Source organism: Lagopus leucura, unplaced genomic scaffold, assembly GCF_019238085.1.
Source record: "Lagopus leucura isolate 7727_CA_CO unplaced genomic scaffold, USGS_WTPT01 Super-Scaffold_100157, whole genome shotgun sequence".
NCBI lineage: Eukaryota > Metazoa > Chordata > Aves > Galliformes > Phasianidae > Lagopus > Lagopus leucura.
In genome coordinates this window covers 8,733,119-8,748,411 of record NW_024962334.1, presented here as the reverse complement: position 1 = coordinate 8,748,411, position 15,293 = coordinate 8,733,119, and the positions used below count along the sequence as shown (strand labels likewise).

At 44.7% G+C, this 15,293-nt stretch overlaps 1 protein-coding gene across 3 annotated transcripts in view; it reads left to right on the top strand.

The window, feature by feature from the left end:
• The window catches only part of ZDHHC3 (zinc finger DHHC-type palmitoyltransferase 3), a 29,809-nt gene that overhangs the window by 238 nt on the left and 14,278 nt on the right, over positions 1 to 15,293 (top strand). Inside the window, exons 2-3 of one of the 3 annotated variants that reach the window (XM_042888455.1) lie at positions 8,548 to 8,877; positions 11,474 to 11,598. In XM_042888455.1, coding sequence (XP_042744389.1) covers positions 8,572 to 8,877; positions 11,474 to 11,598 — 431 coding nt within the window. In that variant the 5' untranslated portion in view covers positions 8,548 to 8,571. Of the gene's footprint in view, positions 1 to 8,086; positions 8,878 to 11,473; positions 11,599 to 15,293 lie in introns of those variants that run through there. The other 2 variants (XM_042888454.1, XM_042888456.1) reach the window with 2 other exon arrangements.

Sequence of the window (15,293 nt, the reverse complement as noted above, 5' to 3'; positions counted from 1 at the left end):
GGTGAGGTGAGGTGAGGTGAGGTGAGGGGTGATGCGGCCGGGAACGCCTCCGAGAGCGGCCCGTGGCAGAGGACGCGAGGAGGCCGCGCCGCGCTGCCCGTGCTGCCCTCCTTCCCGCCCCGCCGCGATGTGTCCCGGGGTACCGCGCGGCTCCGAGCGCTGCCTCTGGCCCGGCGGTGTTTGTCACCCCGCTGGGCGGGGTACGATCTGCGAGCTCCGTCCGTTTGGTTACCGGTCGGGAAAGCGGCGGTGGTGCGATGTGCCTGCAGGTTGGGGGCACCTCCAGCAGCGTTTGGCACGGGCGGCGAATTGCCGTGTGCGTTTCTGTTGCCATTTTTCATTGTGAGAAGTGTGGTTGCAGGCAGGATACGTGTTTGTCGTTGGAACTGCTTGTTAGGTGACAGACGACAATGTCAAAGCATGATTTACTCCAGCTGTTGGAGCAGGTTGGGGGAAGATGAGTGCCACAACCCTCGGCCAAAACGCACCTGCCGTGCCCCAACTGAGCCCATGGCAGCGCACATACCCAAGCAGAGATGGCTCTGTTCTCACAAACATAAGCTCACTTCTTAGGATATTTGCTTCCTGCACAGCTCCAACAGCAGCTCTGTGTGATCAGTGTGGTTTAAACCCATGTGTTGCATTATTTCACAGAAATGTGCTCATGCAGCCTTGCTATTAGGGCACGTCTGTAGTGGGGTACAGCCTCATCAAGGAAACCGTGGTGCTGGCAATGGGCAGCCACGCTCAGTGATCTGACACGTGTGTGGCTGCTCCCAGCCAGCCACCGCTGGTGTTATCTGAGTCAGGGTATGGTTTCCCTGTCTCCCTGTAGAGTACAGTGACCTTTTTCTTGGAATGATGCACAGGAATACAGGGTTTTGGTTGTTTGTTTTTTTTTTCATTCCTGAGAGCAGATGGTTTGTAATGCAATACATGACAATGTATAACATTGTCCTTTTTTATTTTCTTTGCCCTGTGCTTAGCTGGCTGAAGCAAGCCAGAGCTGAATGATGTGGTACCCAGAGCATCACATTTGCTTTGTGCACATAACTAATCTGAAATTCCAGGTTGCTTTAGAGTAAATGAGAAGTTAGAGCTTTCCTGGTGAGAGCTGTCTGTTTCCTGGATTGTGTGGATGAGAAGAAAAAAAGATAGCCGGCCCCTTGCTTGGAGCTGCAGTGCAGCAAGCCTGCCAGGAGCGCTTCACACATTGCCCTTCTGAGAGGGAGCCCAAAGGAGGCTGGCAGCTTTGGATATGCGGACACTAAGGCCCCAAGCAGGGCCACCTCCCAACCAGTATGCAGAAGGTGACCAGTATGCAGGGGCAGGAGACCTCCCTCGGACTGCTTCTGGCATTGCCCCAGGAACCAGGTGCTTGGCAGCGCCTTGGGCCGCAGCTTCAGCCAGGCAAATCTTGGGTACCGCTGCTCTGTGAGCTCTAGTTGCAAGGAAGGGTGCAGAAAGCTCAGCGTTAGTGTCCTGTGGCTGAGGAAGGAATGTTGAATGGGAGGAAGAGCACGGCTCTTGTTGATGTTTGTGCTGCTCGCCTGGTGGTGGATGGTGCGTTTCACTGTGAGTTTTGCAATAAGAGGAACCAGGCTTAAATGTGGTGCAGCTTCTGGAAGTTAGAACAAACGGGCACAGATTGAAGCAGTTGTGATGAATAAAGGTAATGTGAAGCACTGTGCTACTTAATAATAAAAGAAACAGTTGCAGCCTTATTTCCAGTCTTAGTGAAAAGGCTGCAGTATCCCAACAGAGACACAGAGGTGAGAGGGCTGTAGCAGGGGTAAGGGTGGGTGTGATGCACATCTTTGATCTTTGCGGTGACTGCTTGGGTCACTGAATGTAGCATGGAGTAGACAGGCAATAGATTTTGTTCTGCAGTTAGGCTGATTTCTGTGTCTCAGTATTTCAAAGGATAACAAAATTAATGTTTACCCATAGAAAGTGGAAGACAGAGACCGTTTGTGCCTGCCAGCAGAACACTGAGCAAAAGTAATGCTGTTTTCCAACTGAAAAGTTCTCTGTTTGAAATCCCTTAATATAGGACAGCTCTGAACGTGCAGGTTTTTCCAGTTCCCAAAGTGGCACCAGAGCTCTCCCTTGGCTAACTCTTAACATCATCGCATTGGATCGTGACAGCCCCAATTTTCACTTGAGGCCTCCGCAAGCTAGAGATGATCTCTTCAGTCACTGTTTCATCAGTGCATTACTTAATGTACACCCTGTGTCTTTCTGTATCTAGTTGTTTAGGTGCAGCGTTTAGGTATTTTAAAACTGAGTGCCTTGAAGCCTTCATCCACTTGTGAAAGTCCCTGATGTGGTAAGGAAGAAGTGTAGGCCAAAGTGGGGCAACAATAGGAGAGGCTGAGCGACTGGTTTGTGCTTGTGGAGGGCCTGCAGCAGTGGCAGGGAAGACCCAAATCTTGGGCTCACCTGAGTGATTCAGAATATTCTTCAGGCTGGGATGGTTCTGGTTCTGGATTGAGATAGTTAAAGTGTAAAAACCAACAATTATTTTCTACTTTTCTGGAAAATACATTCTTTATGCCATGAAAACAGTGTGGTTTTTAACACAAGCATTAAAAACAGTACCCACTGTATAGGGAAACCTTCCCCTTTTGCTTTCCATCTTTCCCTTTTTTCAAAAGGCTGATGCAGGACAAGTGGAGAATTTCAATTCCCTTGATCCGGTGGCTTGCTGTCAAGTCCTGAGTCAGCATCCAAACTGGGGCAGCTCCTGTCACATCTCACAGGGCCTGACATCTCTGCAGCTCTCTGACAACCGCTGATTGACATGGCTGAATGTGGGATCAGACCGTGGGCCTGACCTGATTCCTTACTGCCCGTGTGACCTGCATCTCCTCGTCACCTGGTTCAGTCACTCTCCTGTGCTTGTGTACCTTGGACAGGAACTGCTTTCTCACTGCCTTTTTTCCTGCTCTCAGGCCAGCAGCGAAAAGGCTGTGTAGGTGGAGGTGCAGCTATTTGTCAATTACTCAAGACTCTCCGGCGAGTCTTTGTTGCATTATAATTTATTTATACAATGTGTATTTGTTGGTTAAACAGAAATGATATAGGCATTAGCCAGGAAGCTGTTGCCATCTGTCCTGAGAGACTGTGTACCACAGACATTCTTGTAATTAAGAAAACGTGGCCTTATTTTCCTTACTATTATACTATCAGAATTCCACTGACACTGCAGAAGTTGCTACTTTTTTACACTGGTGTCAGTGAGAAAACTGTGAGGTTTGTGCCCTATGCGGCCACCCCTGCCCAGCCTGTCTGTGTTGGCCCTGGGGCAGGAGTTCCTAGATCTGGCAGGTGTCACTGAAGTCATTCTTTCTTTGTACCCTCTCATTAGGCTGAAACTGTTTCCCTAAGCGTGGCCTGAATTTCCAGAAGAAAAATCTAAGCTTGTTTCTACCAGGCATAATGCTGTTCTCCTGCTCCTGGGGTGGCTGCAATCGGGCTGGCAGAATGGACTCTGCCCTGTGTCGTTTTGATCTGAGTCAAACAGAGTGTGGTTGGTGTAGTGCTAATATCCTGGGGCCTAACCCTTCCCTATGCATTTTACTGGAGAGAGGTAGTTTGGGTCTGTTTTGTTTTGAACTGTGTGCGGAGTCTTGAAAACATTTTGATGAATGTACAATTCTATAGCAAATTTAAACCTGCTGATAGTAGGCTTGCTTTTTTTTTAGCTGCCTTTCACAGAGCTGCTCGAAGTGTCCCATTGGCCCTGCAGGGTTCTGTATGCCAGGAGTTGCAGAGTGCCGGGCAGATGGATGTGTGGATGGATCTGCAGCAGATGGCCAAAAATTCACAGCATTCTCATTCCACTGCTGTTGATCAGATAAAAGTTTTCAGAAACCATTAGAAAGAATACACGGAATATTGGTTTTTCCTTGTTATTCTTGCTGGAACTTGCTTTGGTAGGTTCTGACAGGCTTGTTGTTAGATCTGGGCTGTATGAAAGTGTGGGAGGAGAAGCAAAGGTAAATATCCTGTTAGTTAGAAAACACACTTTCATTTCTGTTGCAAAGAAAGTTTAAATACCTGATGTTTTCATTAATGTTTTATGTCTGAAGACTGAAATGAATTTCAAAATAAGCTTGCAGTTTATATGTGTATTTATGCAAGAGTAGGTTACTGGTGTTATAGAGAATGTCTGGTGCCTAAAGATCACTTAGTGTAGCAGTTGTGAATACAGGGTGACCAGTAATGTATGCTTGCTTCCTCCTTTTGATGACAATAAAAAGTTAACCTGATAATTATTTATGGGCTGTCAAAATGCAGTCAGTAAACTCTAGTTCTCTGTGTTAGAAAAACTCTCTTCAGGAATGTGTTCATCTTAAACAATGTGATAATAACCAAACCCTCAAGAAAGACACAGAGTTTGCCATGGTCTCTCTCTCTTTTTTTTTCTTCCTTTCCCTTAAAATCGCTTTAATACAGCAGGCAGAACTTGGCAGTCTGTGCAGGTAACTCCTCCCCACAGTTTAATGTTAAATGGACTTGTAATAGGGGAAACACTTGCAATGTCTTTGCAGTAATAGTGCAGTGTGGCAGGTCATACTGAGGTATTTCCCAGCATGAGTAATTAGATGCAAATCAGCCGGGTGACGGTGAGCTGTGTACGTCTTGTGAGGTCAGAACATCAGACTGCATTCAGGTACCCACTGGATGAAGGCCCAGATCAGTTCTTCATTCATTCTTAATGTGTTGATCAGCAGTTACAGGCCATCAGAAATAGTTTGTTGGTTTTTTTACATGACTGATGTCAGGTCAAATACAGTTACTTAATTTATAAAAGGTGTAACTGTATTGTAAGTGTCCATTGTAGCAGGAAGTGGATTTTAATTTCTTTTGTTTACATTTCTAATGCGTATGTTACATATTCCTTGGATTATTCCTGTGGTGCTAAATGCCTTCCAGATAAGAAAGAAAAGTTTCACTGTGACATGGAGCTGACTGGACACGTTTGCTGTCACTGACGTACCTGCTGGCCTCCCTGCAGCCTGATGCAGTGATCAGGTCCTTGCTGCTGGTGTTCACCTGTTGTGTGCTCCTGAGCATGAGGGGCTGACATACCCAAGCTGTGTGTGACAGAATGAGCTCCTGTGCAGGGTGATTCCAGGGCAGGCTACCAGGGCAAGTTACTCCCCCATGCCACAATCCCTGTTTCTTTTTTAATATGAAAATTCCAGGTTAGCCAGCATAAACAAGAAGATGTTTATGTAGGTCAGAACAAGGAATTGAAAACATTCACCATGTGGAAGGGGAGCTGAGACTCTGTGCTCAGATAGCATGGCTGTTAGATGATCTGGATGAAGGGATAGAGTCCGTCCTCAGCAAGTTTGCTGATGAAGCAAAGTGGGGAGGAGTATACGTCTGGCTGATGTACCAGAAGGCTGTGCTGCTATTCAGCATGGCCTGAACAGGCTGGTGAGTTGGGCAGAGATCTGATGATCTTCAACAGGAGCAAACGTAGGGTCTTGTGCCTGGGGAGGAATTACTGCATGCAGCTGTACAGGTTAGAGGCTGACCTGCTGGAAAGGAGCTCTTCATAGAAGGACCTGGGGGTCCTGCTGGGCAACAGGTTGGCCATGAGCCAGCAGTGTGCCCTGGTGGTCAAGAAGGCTAATGGTATTCTGGGATGCATTAAAGAGTGTGGCCAGCAGGTCGAGGGAGGTGATCCTCTCCCTCTGTTCTGCCCTGGTGAGGATACACACTGTATTGTGTTCAGTTCTGGGCTTCTCAGTTCAAGAAGAGGAGAGGGAACTTCCAGATAGAATCCAATGGAGGGCCACCAGGATGATGAGGGGGGCAGAACATATCCCTTATGAGGAAAGGCTCAGAGACCTGGAACCGGTCAGCCTGGAGGAGAGAAGGCTGGGATTTCATCACTGTTTATAAACATCAAAAGTGTGGGAATCAAATGGATGGGAACAGGCAGGACAAAAACTGCAACACAAGAAGTTCCATACAAATAATGTACACAGAAACACATAAGCGTTTCTCGAGTAATGAATAGTGTTCATATAGCAATTACTGATTTTTCATTTTGTTGCTCAGTGATGACTCTGAAAGCAGTCTTAAGTAACTGAGTGCATTAATTAACACACTTGTCCTCCAGCCAGAAGTCAGTGTTGGAGGCCTGTGCTGCATCTTACTGGCTTCCTTTCTGTACTGCAGAAACTGGACCCTCAGGTGAGGTGCCTCCAGTGTCCTACTGGCACGGTGTGCCTCCAAGATGCTACCAGTTCCTTCTTTGGCAGTTCTGCAGCAATGGTTTTATTTTGCGCTTTATTTCTGGGATAACTTCCATTGGAGTGAGAGAGCTTTCTGCTTAGCTCTGCATTTTGTTTGTCTGCAAAAGTGTGCAGTACAGGGCTAAGCCCACAGCTGTAATCTGTATGCGTTGGTCTAGCTTTCAGCCAGGACTGACCTTAAGGTGACTTGTCAAACTCATTCCTCTGTTGGTGGGGGTTGGCTTTTCTTGTGATCCTTTCACTCCTTTGCTTTGGAAAACAAAACACCAGGGGAAAAAAAAATACAAAGGTGTGTCTCACAGGGTCTAGGCAGAAAACCCTGACAGTCAGTGCTCGAGGCTGTCCCAGCTTGCTGTTGTACCTCACCTGTCAGGTCTAAAACTTTAGTTTGAAAACTGAGCATCTGTATTGCAGTTTTTTCATGCTTTTAATGCATTACGTTACAGTCAGTTAAAATACCACTGTCAGGCATGAGTCTTTTGTCAGTTTTGTTTTGAGCTGGCAAACCTGTGTTATAATTCTAGTAAGATTATGAACCAATGCAGTGAAGGTCAGCTGTTATCTTGGGGAGGGGAGTCTTTCAAACACTTTTGAAGTCTGTGTGAATGTGTATCCTTGCATGCATGGTAAATGTGTAGGGAAAAGATGTGGGTTTGCTGGTAGGTAGAGATCTGTCAGAACTTAGGCCAGCAGATTGTAAGGGTAATCACTGCTTCTGGAAATGAAATGCTTCTCTCCCTAAAGTGTCTGCTGTCAGGAGCTTTAGCTATAGCTGTGGTTAAAACACATAATTGCAGTGTGATGGGTGAGTTTTTCAAGCCAGTTTTGTTATTTTTTTCCTCACCAAAGCAATTGAGATACACAGGCACTCCTTTAATCTTGATTTTTCTATCCTGTGTGATCTACCTGTAAAGTTGGTAGGCTGTAATGTTAACCCATGTGACTTCTTATTAGATTCCTAAAACATCCCAAGCTGTTTCACTTGGTAGCATGCTGTGTGTTAATGGCAGAAATAGAAGAACATACCTGATTAATCACCCTGTTCATTAACAGCCTTAACCTTAGGCCATGAGAAACTCAATGTCCTGTGAATTTGGCCCTCCTGAAATAACAGCAGAAAGCAAGTTGTCATCCTCGTTACTGTCTGGATAGGGCAGCAGCATGGCTGTGGAGCTTGGTGCTTCTGAAATACAGCTGTTCCCTCTCCTGGACAGAACTGAGTAAATGCTTGGAGAGAAGCTTGAGGTTCTGGATGCTTTTGTGATCTCACTGTGTTTCCTATAAAATTCATCCATTTTGTCTAATCAATAGTATGTTTTAGGGTTGTTGTTGTTTTTTTGTTTTTGTTTTTTTTAACAGTTGAATGCAAAAATAGCTTCAGTGTGACCTTTTTGGCAGAAAATGTAACTAGAGGTGAGCATCACCTTCCTCTCTCTGAATTGAGATGGCAACGAGCACTGTTTTTTGGAAAGAGATGAAACCAATCCTTATGCATTAAGGGGGCAGGCAGCTGAGCCTTCTGTGGGTGCGTGCAATTCAGTGTATTTAGTAGCTGAGCCCATTTTTGTGGAAGGTGGGTCCTGACACATCGGTTGTGGCGTTTGAGTGTTTCGAATGCTGTGCAAACACTTCTTGAGGAGTGTCCCTAGAAGAAGTGGCTGGGTGTGTGAATGGCACTTGCAAAGCCTCCAGGAGTTCCAGAGGGGGGCGAAGCAAACGAAATTAAGGGATGGAGTGAAGTGGAGCAGCAGACTCTAAGGGGCCATGAAGCCAGTGGAGGAGGGAAGAGCGCAGTCCAGGCAAGACTGTTCTATAAAAATCTTTGCATGGTTGCTGCTTCAGGAGTTGCTACCACTACTGCTCAGCAGTTTGTGCAGATTGAGCCCCCAGGCTCTCTTTTCTTCCTTGGGCCTGACCCAGCAGAAGGGGCTCTGCTCTGTTCTTTTTCCCCATGGTGGTTCCCACGTGTTTCTGCAGCCGCTCCTGTTGGCACCACCTGGCCACTGTGCTCTGCATCAGAGCGCTCGCTGCCTTTCCTCAGTGGGGGTGGCTGGAGTCAGCGTGTGGTTAAGCAAGTCTTAAAAGCACTTAGAGAGTCTTCTTGGGTAAGAGGTGTTCTGATAAGTACGAAAGTCTGGCTTCCAAAGCCATTATTTTTTGTTTGGTTCATCTTTTTCACTGTTCCTACTCACGCCATCCCATCTCGCTGTGTGAAAAGATCTCAGAGGGCCTTGTGAGGCAGTGAGTGCTGTTTCCGATTCTCTTTCAGATGCAAGTATGGACATAATAGCCTATGATGATTTCTTCAGTCCACCGCTTCAGAGATATTGAAAGGACACCTGAATACCTCCAGCCGGAGAAGTGTGTTCCACCTCCTAGCCGCGCTTCCTTGGGAACGATGTGGTTTATTCGAGATGGCTGTGGTATCGCGTGTGCCGTTGTCACCTGGATGCTGGTGTTCTACGCTGACTTTGTAGTCCTTCTTGTCATGCTGGTTCCCTCAAGAGATTACGTTTATAGTGTCATCAATGGCACGCTGTTCAACACCTTGGCGTTCCTCGCTTTGGCTTCACATTTTCGTGCTATGCTGACAGATCCAGTAAGTATCTCTCTCTGCATGTCTCGGGAAGAACAAGCCAATGTTTTTCTTATCTGATCAGTGTTGAGTAACTCGGTTGCTGAGTGAGTGGCAGATTTAAATAACTTCTGCGTGTCAGCCTGCTGAGAGAAGCTGCTGATGTGGGAGGCTAATTCCTCATCCCACTCAAGTCAAATGCAAACTTGAGGACCCAACTGTAGATTCTCCTTGTCAGAGCAGCTTCTCTTTCTGCACTGAAGAGGAGAGCGTTTCTCCCCGAGACTTTTCTCACAAATCCTGAATCTCATGTTTGTGGCTTGTCATGTCTTGACAAAACAGCAAAGCAGGAAAAGCTGGTTCTGGTTATCTGCCTTGGCAAGCACTACTTCAGCAGAATGGAACAGAACGTGCATAGTTTTAATGCAGCCATCTTTCACACTAGTGTTTTAATGAAATTTGTTGGACCATGCAAAAACAAATATTATATAAGCATGCTACCAGCTGAAAGTTCTTGGGCAGACAGGAAGCGTATAGATTGTGGCACTCCCTTACCTCTGTTTGTAGGACACTGCTTCTCTAATAAGAGATGGATTAATATTGCGGAGGTTATTCAGAATGGCTTGTGCTTATTTTGCTTATCAGCCTCTGAAAAGTACATTCAGTTCAAAGCCCCATTCACACTAGACTGTGGAACAAAAAACAAGCTTAGGTTCCTTCTCTCCTTCCTCCTGAGTCTTTTTGTTCCTGCTGGGAATGGCAATGCATCCCTGATACACAAATTATTCCCTCCAAATGTCATTTCCTACTTGAAACCTTGTTATGTGCTGTTAAAACTTCAGTGTAATTTTTATTGCTTGATTTTTCAGCTCTTCCAGAAGCTGCAGAGCTGCAAAAATTGCTTGGTTTGGGGTAGTTTTGCAGTTTGTGGTAAAGCAAAGAGTGATTCAGTGCTACTGATTCTGGGCAGAACTTAGAGCAGTAGTTGAGTTGCTGAAACTTCTGGTCATTGGGCTCACAAATACAAGGTTGTAGCAATTTGTTACATAAGTCTTATTGTTGTTGTTAATTATTATATGTTGTGTGGCTTTAATATCGAGGACATTCAGGTCTCTGGTGTTATTTTACAGAGCTAGTGGTCACTCTTGAAACAAAAGCTGCATTTTAAAGCGGGCTGAGAAAGCACAGTTTCAGAGAAACAGATAAAATCTACAGAGGAATCTGGAAAAGGTATCTTAATTCCCACTGTGTGGTTGGTGGGATTTTTGTGAGTGGATGGAGGGAACCAGTGAGATTTTGTTTTATTTTTCATAGAGATTTTTAGAAAGAAATCAGCTAGGCAAAATGGAGAAGGGAACACAGGGAGGGAGTGCAGCAAGGCAGGGTGGGCAGTGTGAGTTTGGGAGGGAGGAAGCTGTGGGAGATGGAGAAGAGCAGCACATCTGGGATCAAGAATGAAGCAGAGCACTGCAATGAAATTATTATCAAAAACGAATGAACACCTGTATTTTTCAGAATTGATAGCATATCATCCTTTTCAGGAGCTGCTTCCTCTGTGTTCTCCCTAAAAACATTCCTTGTGTTTGGAGCTTTGCTGTGTGCTCAGAGAGCATAAGTTGTACTATTTTGTGTAAACTGGTCTTGGTCATCAGTCCTAGACTGGCCAGGACTGTTGGGAGGTTTGTGCAGAAAAGTCCCAAGACTGCTCAGGAAAGCCCTATAATACCTGTTTAATGTGTTTTGTTAATATGCATTATTCTTTATTGCTGCTGAGAAATAGTATAGCTTTAAGAAGAGGCTGCTCCATCAGAAGTGTGTTAAACCGTTCAGTGCCTTGTTTTATTTCAGTCTAAAAGCCCACACCTACAGGGATGCATTGTGTCAGAGTCCCAGCAGTGATTTCATACGTCACGTTTCATCCTTTTTTAATCTTTTGACCAAATTTATGGCCATGGGCTGGAAATTCTTGAAAGTTTTGAAAACTTCTGGAAGTTCAGGCTTCTGCAGCTTCTCCTGTTTAAAGACACTTATTTTAATGTCACAATTGCACAAAAATGAACATTTTGCCTGCTCTTACTTGGATTCTTAGAAAGAGTGCGCTGTTTGAATGTTACACCTTGATTTAAATATCAAATGCACAACAGAGGTATAGCTATAAATGTATTAGATGCTTATCAGCAACTGCTGCTGTACACAACGGTACTTCAGAAGTAGCTGCTTCTACTTGAATTAAAACATCTGCTGTCTTTGATTTGCAATGAGAAACACTGGGATGAAAAATCCATTGATAGATGTGGGGAGGGGGGGTAAAAATTCGTAAATATTTGAAGATTACTGTGGGATTACAAAAGCCTGATTCCTTCTGTAAGGATGTACTGCTGCTTGCTTTATTGTGTTTTTAAAAGTAATGTTTGAATATATTGTTCTACATATTACATCCATATATTAGGACCACCTTGTTTTAACTTCTTTTCCTTCTTGTTCTTCCCAACTCCCTGTTGATATTAGAGATTTTTTATTCCTATTTTCCTCCTCTTCCATAGTTTTAAGTCATCTCTACTATTCTGAGCACTGACAGTGTTCACAGGATAATCTTCTGGTTTGATTTCCTTTTCTACAGGGTGCTGTGCCCAAAGGTAACGCAACAAAAGAGTTCATTGAGAGTTTACAGCTAAAGCCAGGACAGGTGGTTTACAAGTGCCCAAAATGTTGTAGCATCAAACCTGACAGAGCACATCACTGCAGGTAAAGTCTAGACCTCAAGAATTGTCCTGTGTGCTTGAATATTATTAGTGTGAGACTTGAGTGTTTAAATTGGGAGTTTGGCATTCAAATTCTGTTGCCAGGAGTGGCAGATGCATTCAAGCTTCTGTGTAAAAAAAAAAACTCAGGTGTTTTCAGGGACGTTTTCATCTTCAGCAGGCTAGGGCTGCTTCTTGCAAAGTGACAAACAGTTCACATGAGTGCTACTTCACACGTGTAATTGACATTCTATGATTTGTAGTACTGGCTGTCATGGGGAAAAAAAGACTTAAAATGACTTCAAAAGGTTCATTAAACACCAAAAGTCCGTGCAACATAAATGTCTCAAAGGTCAGTGGCCTTTTTACTTTTAAGTCAGACCTATTGTCTATAGATTTAGAAATGATACTTAATTTAAAACTGAAGTTCAGGTAACAGTGTAACAGAAGTTTAGGTAACAGAAGAAAGCAACTGGTAGTGAGATAGGTACGAAAAACAGTGAGCAAAAAAGTAACTGCTTCCTAACATTTCCTTCTGCTTTTAAAACGAGAGAACCTGCTTTCCAGTAATCAGTTAATGAATTTGCACTGGTATCCTTTCCTTATCTACCCCCAAACCACAATGCATACTGAGAGAGCTCGTGTCGTGGTTACTGGATTCAGGCAGAGGTCTTGTGGGGAGGGAAATACACGGATATGACTGAGCTGAACAAACGTGCTCTGCTGTTTGCATTTTTCAGATCTCAGAGCTTTAGTGTGCAAATTTTTTGTCGCTGGCTTTTTGTCATAATCCAGCTCAGGAGTTGGTTTTTCAGTAGGAGCAGTGTGGTTGTTCCGATCACTTATTAATGCCGCTGTAAAATCCCCTCTGACACGTCTTCAATTATGAATGAAGCTTCACAGCTAAAATGCTGTCTGGCTGATGACTCACACTGTAGGCAAATGAAAAAGGCTGTTTGGCAAATCATCTCCACAGTTCTTTTCTCCATTCTTTAAGTTAATTTTATAGATGTTAAAATTTGGAAAACCCATCCACTGCGCATTAATGGTGTTGAGAATCTTCAGCCCAATGTTCCCTGTGGAGATCTGTTCGACTTTCACACCCCAAGTCTGCGCATGTGCATCAGCAGGAGTTGTTGCTAGCTGTGTGCATGAGGGACCATGGTGCTTTTTGATTCACTTGAGTCCCTGGTGCCCAGCAGCGTTCCTTCCAGCATTTGGAAGCTGGGCTGTTGAGGGGAGTGTATTTTAGAGTATGGGCAATTCCTGCTGTTGACCACTTTTGGTCCTTGGTTCTGAGCTTCCTTTTCCACCAGTTAGTTTCACCTGCCTCTTATCCATCTCCTTTTGGTACACAAGCAGAGAATGACAAGTCTCCTTCCAGCCTTAGCTGCCTCCTTTGTGGAGCTCTTTGGTTTAAGTGCTTCAGGCTGTCCCTATTTGGGGAGCTAGGACCTGGCAGCAATTGTAGGGGTTGCTTTAGTGCTCAACCTGCTTCACAGCTGAAGGGAAGTCTGTGTGCTCGCAGAGAAAAACACACAAACTAATTTAGAGTACAGGGAGGCACCCTCCTGCTTTATGCCATCCACCCTTCTCCCTCTGCCTCTTTCCCTCTTTTCCTAGTGAAAGGTTGATGTTTGTCCTGTTGAAGTCTGAAATTTTCAGGCAGATAACTTGTTTTTATGACACAACCTGATTTGAGTACCACATAGCTCAAAAACATTTTTGAGTTGCTTATTCTAGCAAAATGAGGCTTCTGCTGTTGTCTACTGTGTCTGGGACCAGTAGGTAACAGGCTACCTGTGCCTACCTGAGCTCTTGCTCTGGCAGCCTGCCCAGGCAGCCATTCCCTTAGCATTAGGACTGTAGCAGCTCATTCATTGCCAGGCATGGTAAGACTCCTTGGGATTAACTCCTCCTGCTGTGCAGTCAGTGCAGGGCTGTTCAGAGAGAGGCTTTTCTATTATTTATTCATAAGTGCTCATTAGAACATGCTTATGTTTTTATTTGAGGCTCTCTTTAAGTGTTTGGGTATTGTTGTTTATATTAAAGGTCAAAATATTTTTAATCCTGAGAAGAAAAATGAAAACAAAATGAAGCAGCCTTTAATTCTTCCTGTTTCAGATCCGCCAGAAGTGTTCTGGGATAGCTGCTGCTGCTCCCTCTTATGGGGCTATTGTTGTTTGTTTTGGGGTTTCGTGCTTTTTCATATTTGATTTCTGTGCTTGTTTGTGTGATGCAGTATCAGGAGACAGCCTTTCATCTGCTATCATATGAGAAAGCAGCAGAGAGAAAGACCTCTTTTATTATGAGGCTCAGAGCAGTTCCTGACTAATCAGGAGAATGATGTTCAGACAAAGTAGCAGTCTTTTAATTATTTGACTTCAAGCCACAGTGTGCCTGCTGGCAAGAACTTGAATTTTGATTTTGTAAGTGTGGTTTTGTGAAGTACTTTAACATCTAATTGTACCTTGGATGTATACTGTGGTAATGTTTTCCTGACTATCTGCCCTGGCTGTTTTATGCCAGCGTGTGGCTTACCTTGTTTTCAAGAGTGTATTCTCATGTTTGCTTCAGTTTTGTTCTTCACAAGTTCCTGCTAGCAGGTAATGATAACAAATAAGCCTTTACCTTCTATTAGCCTGGTCCAGTGGTTGGTGATCTTGCCTGTGGCAGGGGGGGAATGATCTTTGAGGTCCTTTTTGACTCAGGCCATTCTATGATGATATGATCCTATGATTAATAATTCTGAGAAGTGTTCTTGCTTATCAACCATTTTTCACATCTTTGTGTTGTAGGTGGGATTTTTGGTTAGTTTTTAATCTGTGGATGTTTTCAGAGACTAACTAGATTAAAACTAGACTAACACACAGTTTTTCCATCTGCCTGAATGTACTTTTCAAACTGTATTTTGGCAGAACCTCTGATAACATTATGAGAATGTGTATTGCTTGACATGAATTTTTCACGGTGGTCATTTTGTACTGTGTGGCTGATTTCAGCAGACATAGAAAGAACCAGAAATATTAATGCGTTTTAAATTTACAGAGGTTCCGATTTCACAGAATCATAGAGTGGCCTGGGTTGAAAAGCACCACAATGCTCATCCAGTTCCAACCCCCTGCTATGTGCAGGTCACCAGCCACCAGACCAGGCTGCCCAGAGCCACATCCAGCCTGGCCCTGAATGCCTCCAGGGATGGGGCATCCACAGCCTCCTTGGGCAACTTGTTCCAGTGCCTCACCACCCTAATATGTGTGACACCTTCCCCCTAATATCTAAGCTTAAACCTCCTCTGTCTTAGTTTAAAACCATTCCCCCTTGTCCTATCACTGTCCACACTCATCAACAGTCATACCCATTCCTGTTTATACACTCCTTTCAAATATTAGAAGGCCACAATAAGGTCTCCCCAGAGCCTTCTCTTTCCCAAGCTAAACAATCCCAGTTCCCTCAGCCTTCCCTCACAGGAGAGGTGCTCCAGCCCTCTGATCATCTCAGTGACCCTCTTCTGGACTTGTTCCAAGAGCTCTGCATGTTTCTTGTACTGGGGGCCCAGACCTGGACACAGTACTGCAGATGGGGCTTTACAAGAGCTGAGTAGAGGGGACAATCACCTCCCTCTCCCTGCTGGCCACCCCTCTTTTAATGCAGCCCAGAACACAGTTGGTCTTCTGGGCTGCAAGCGCACACTGCTGG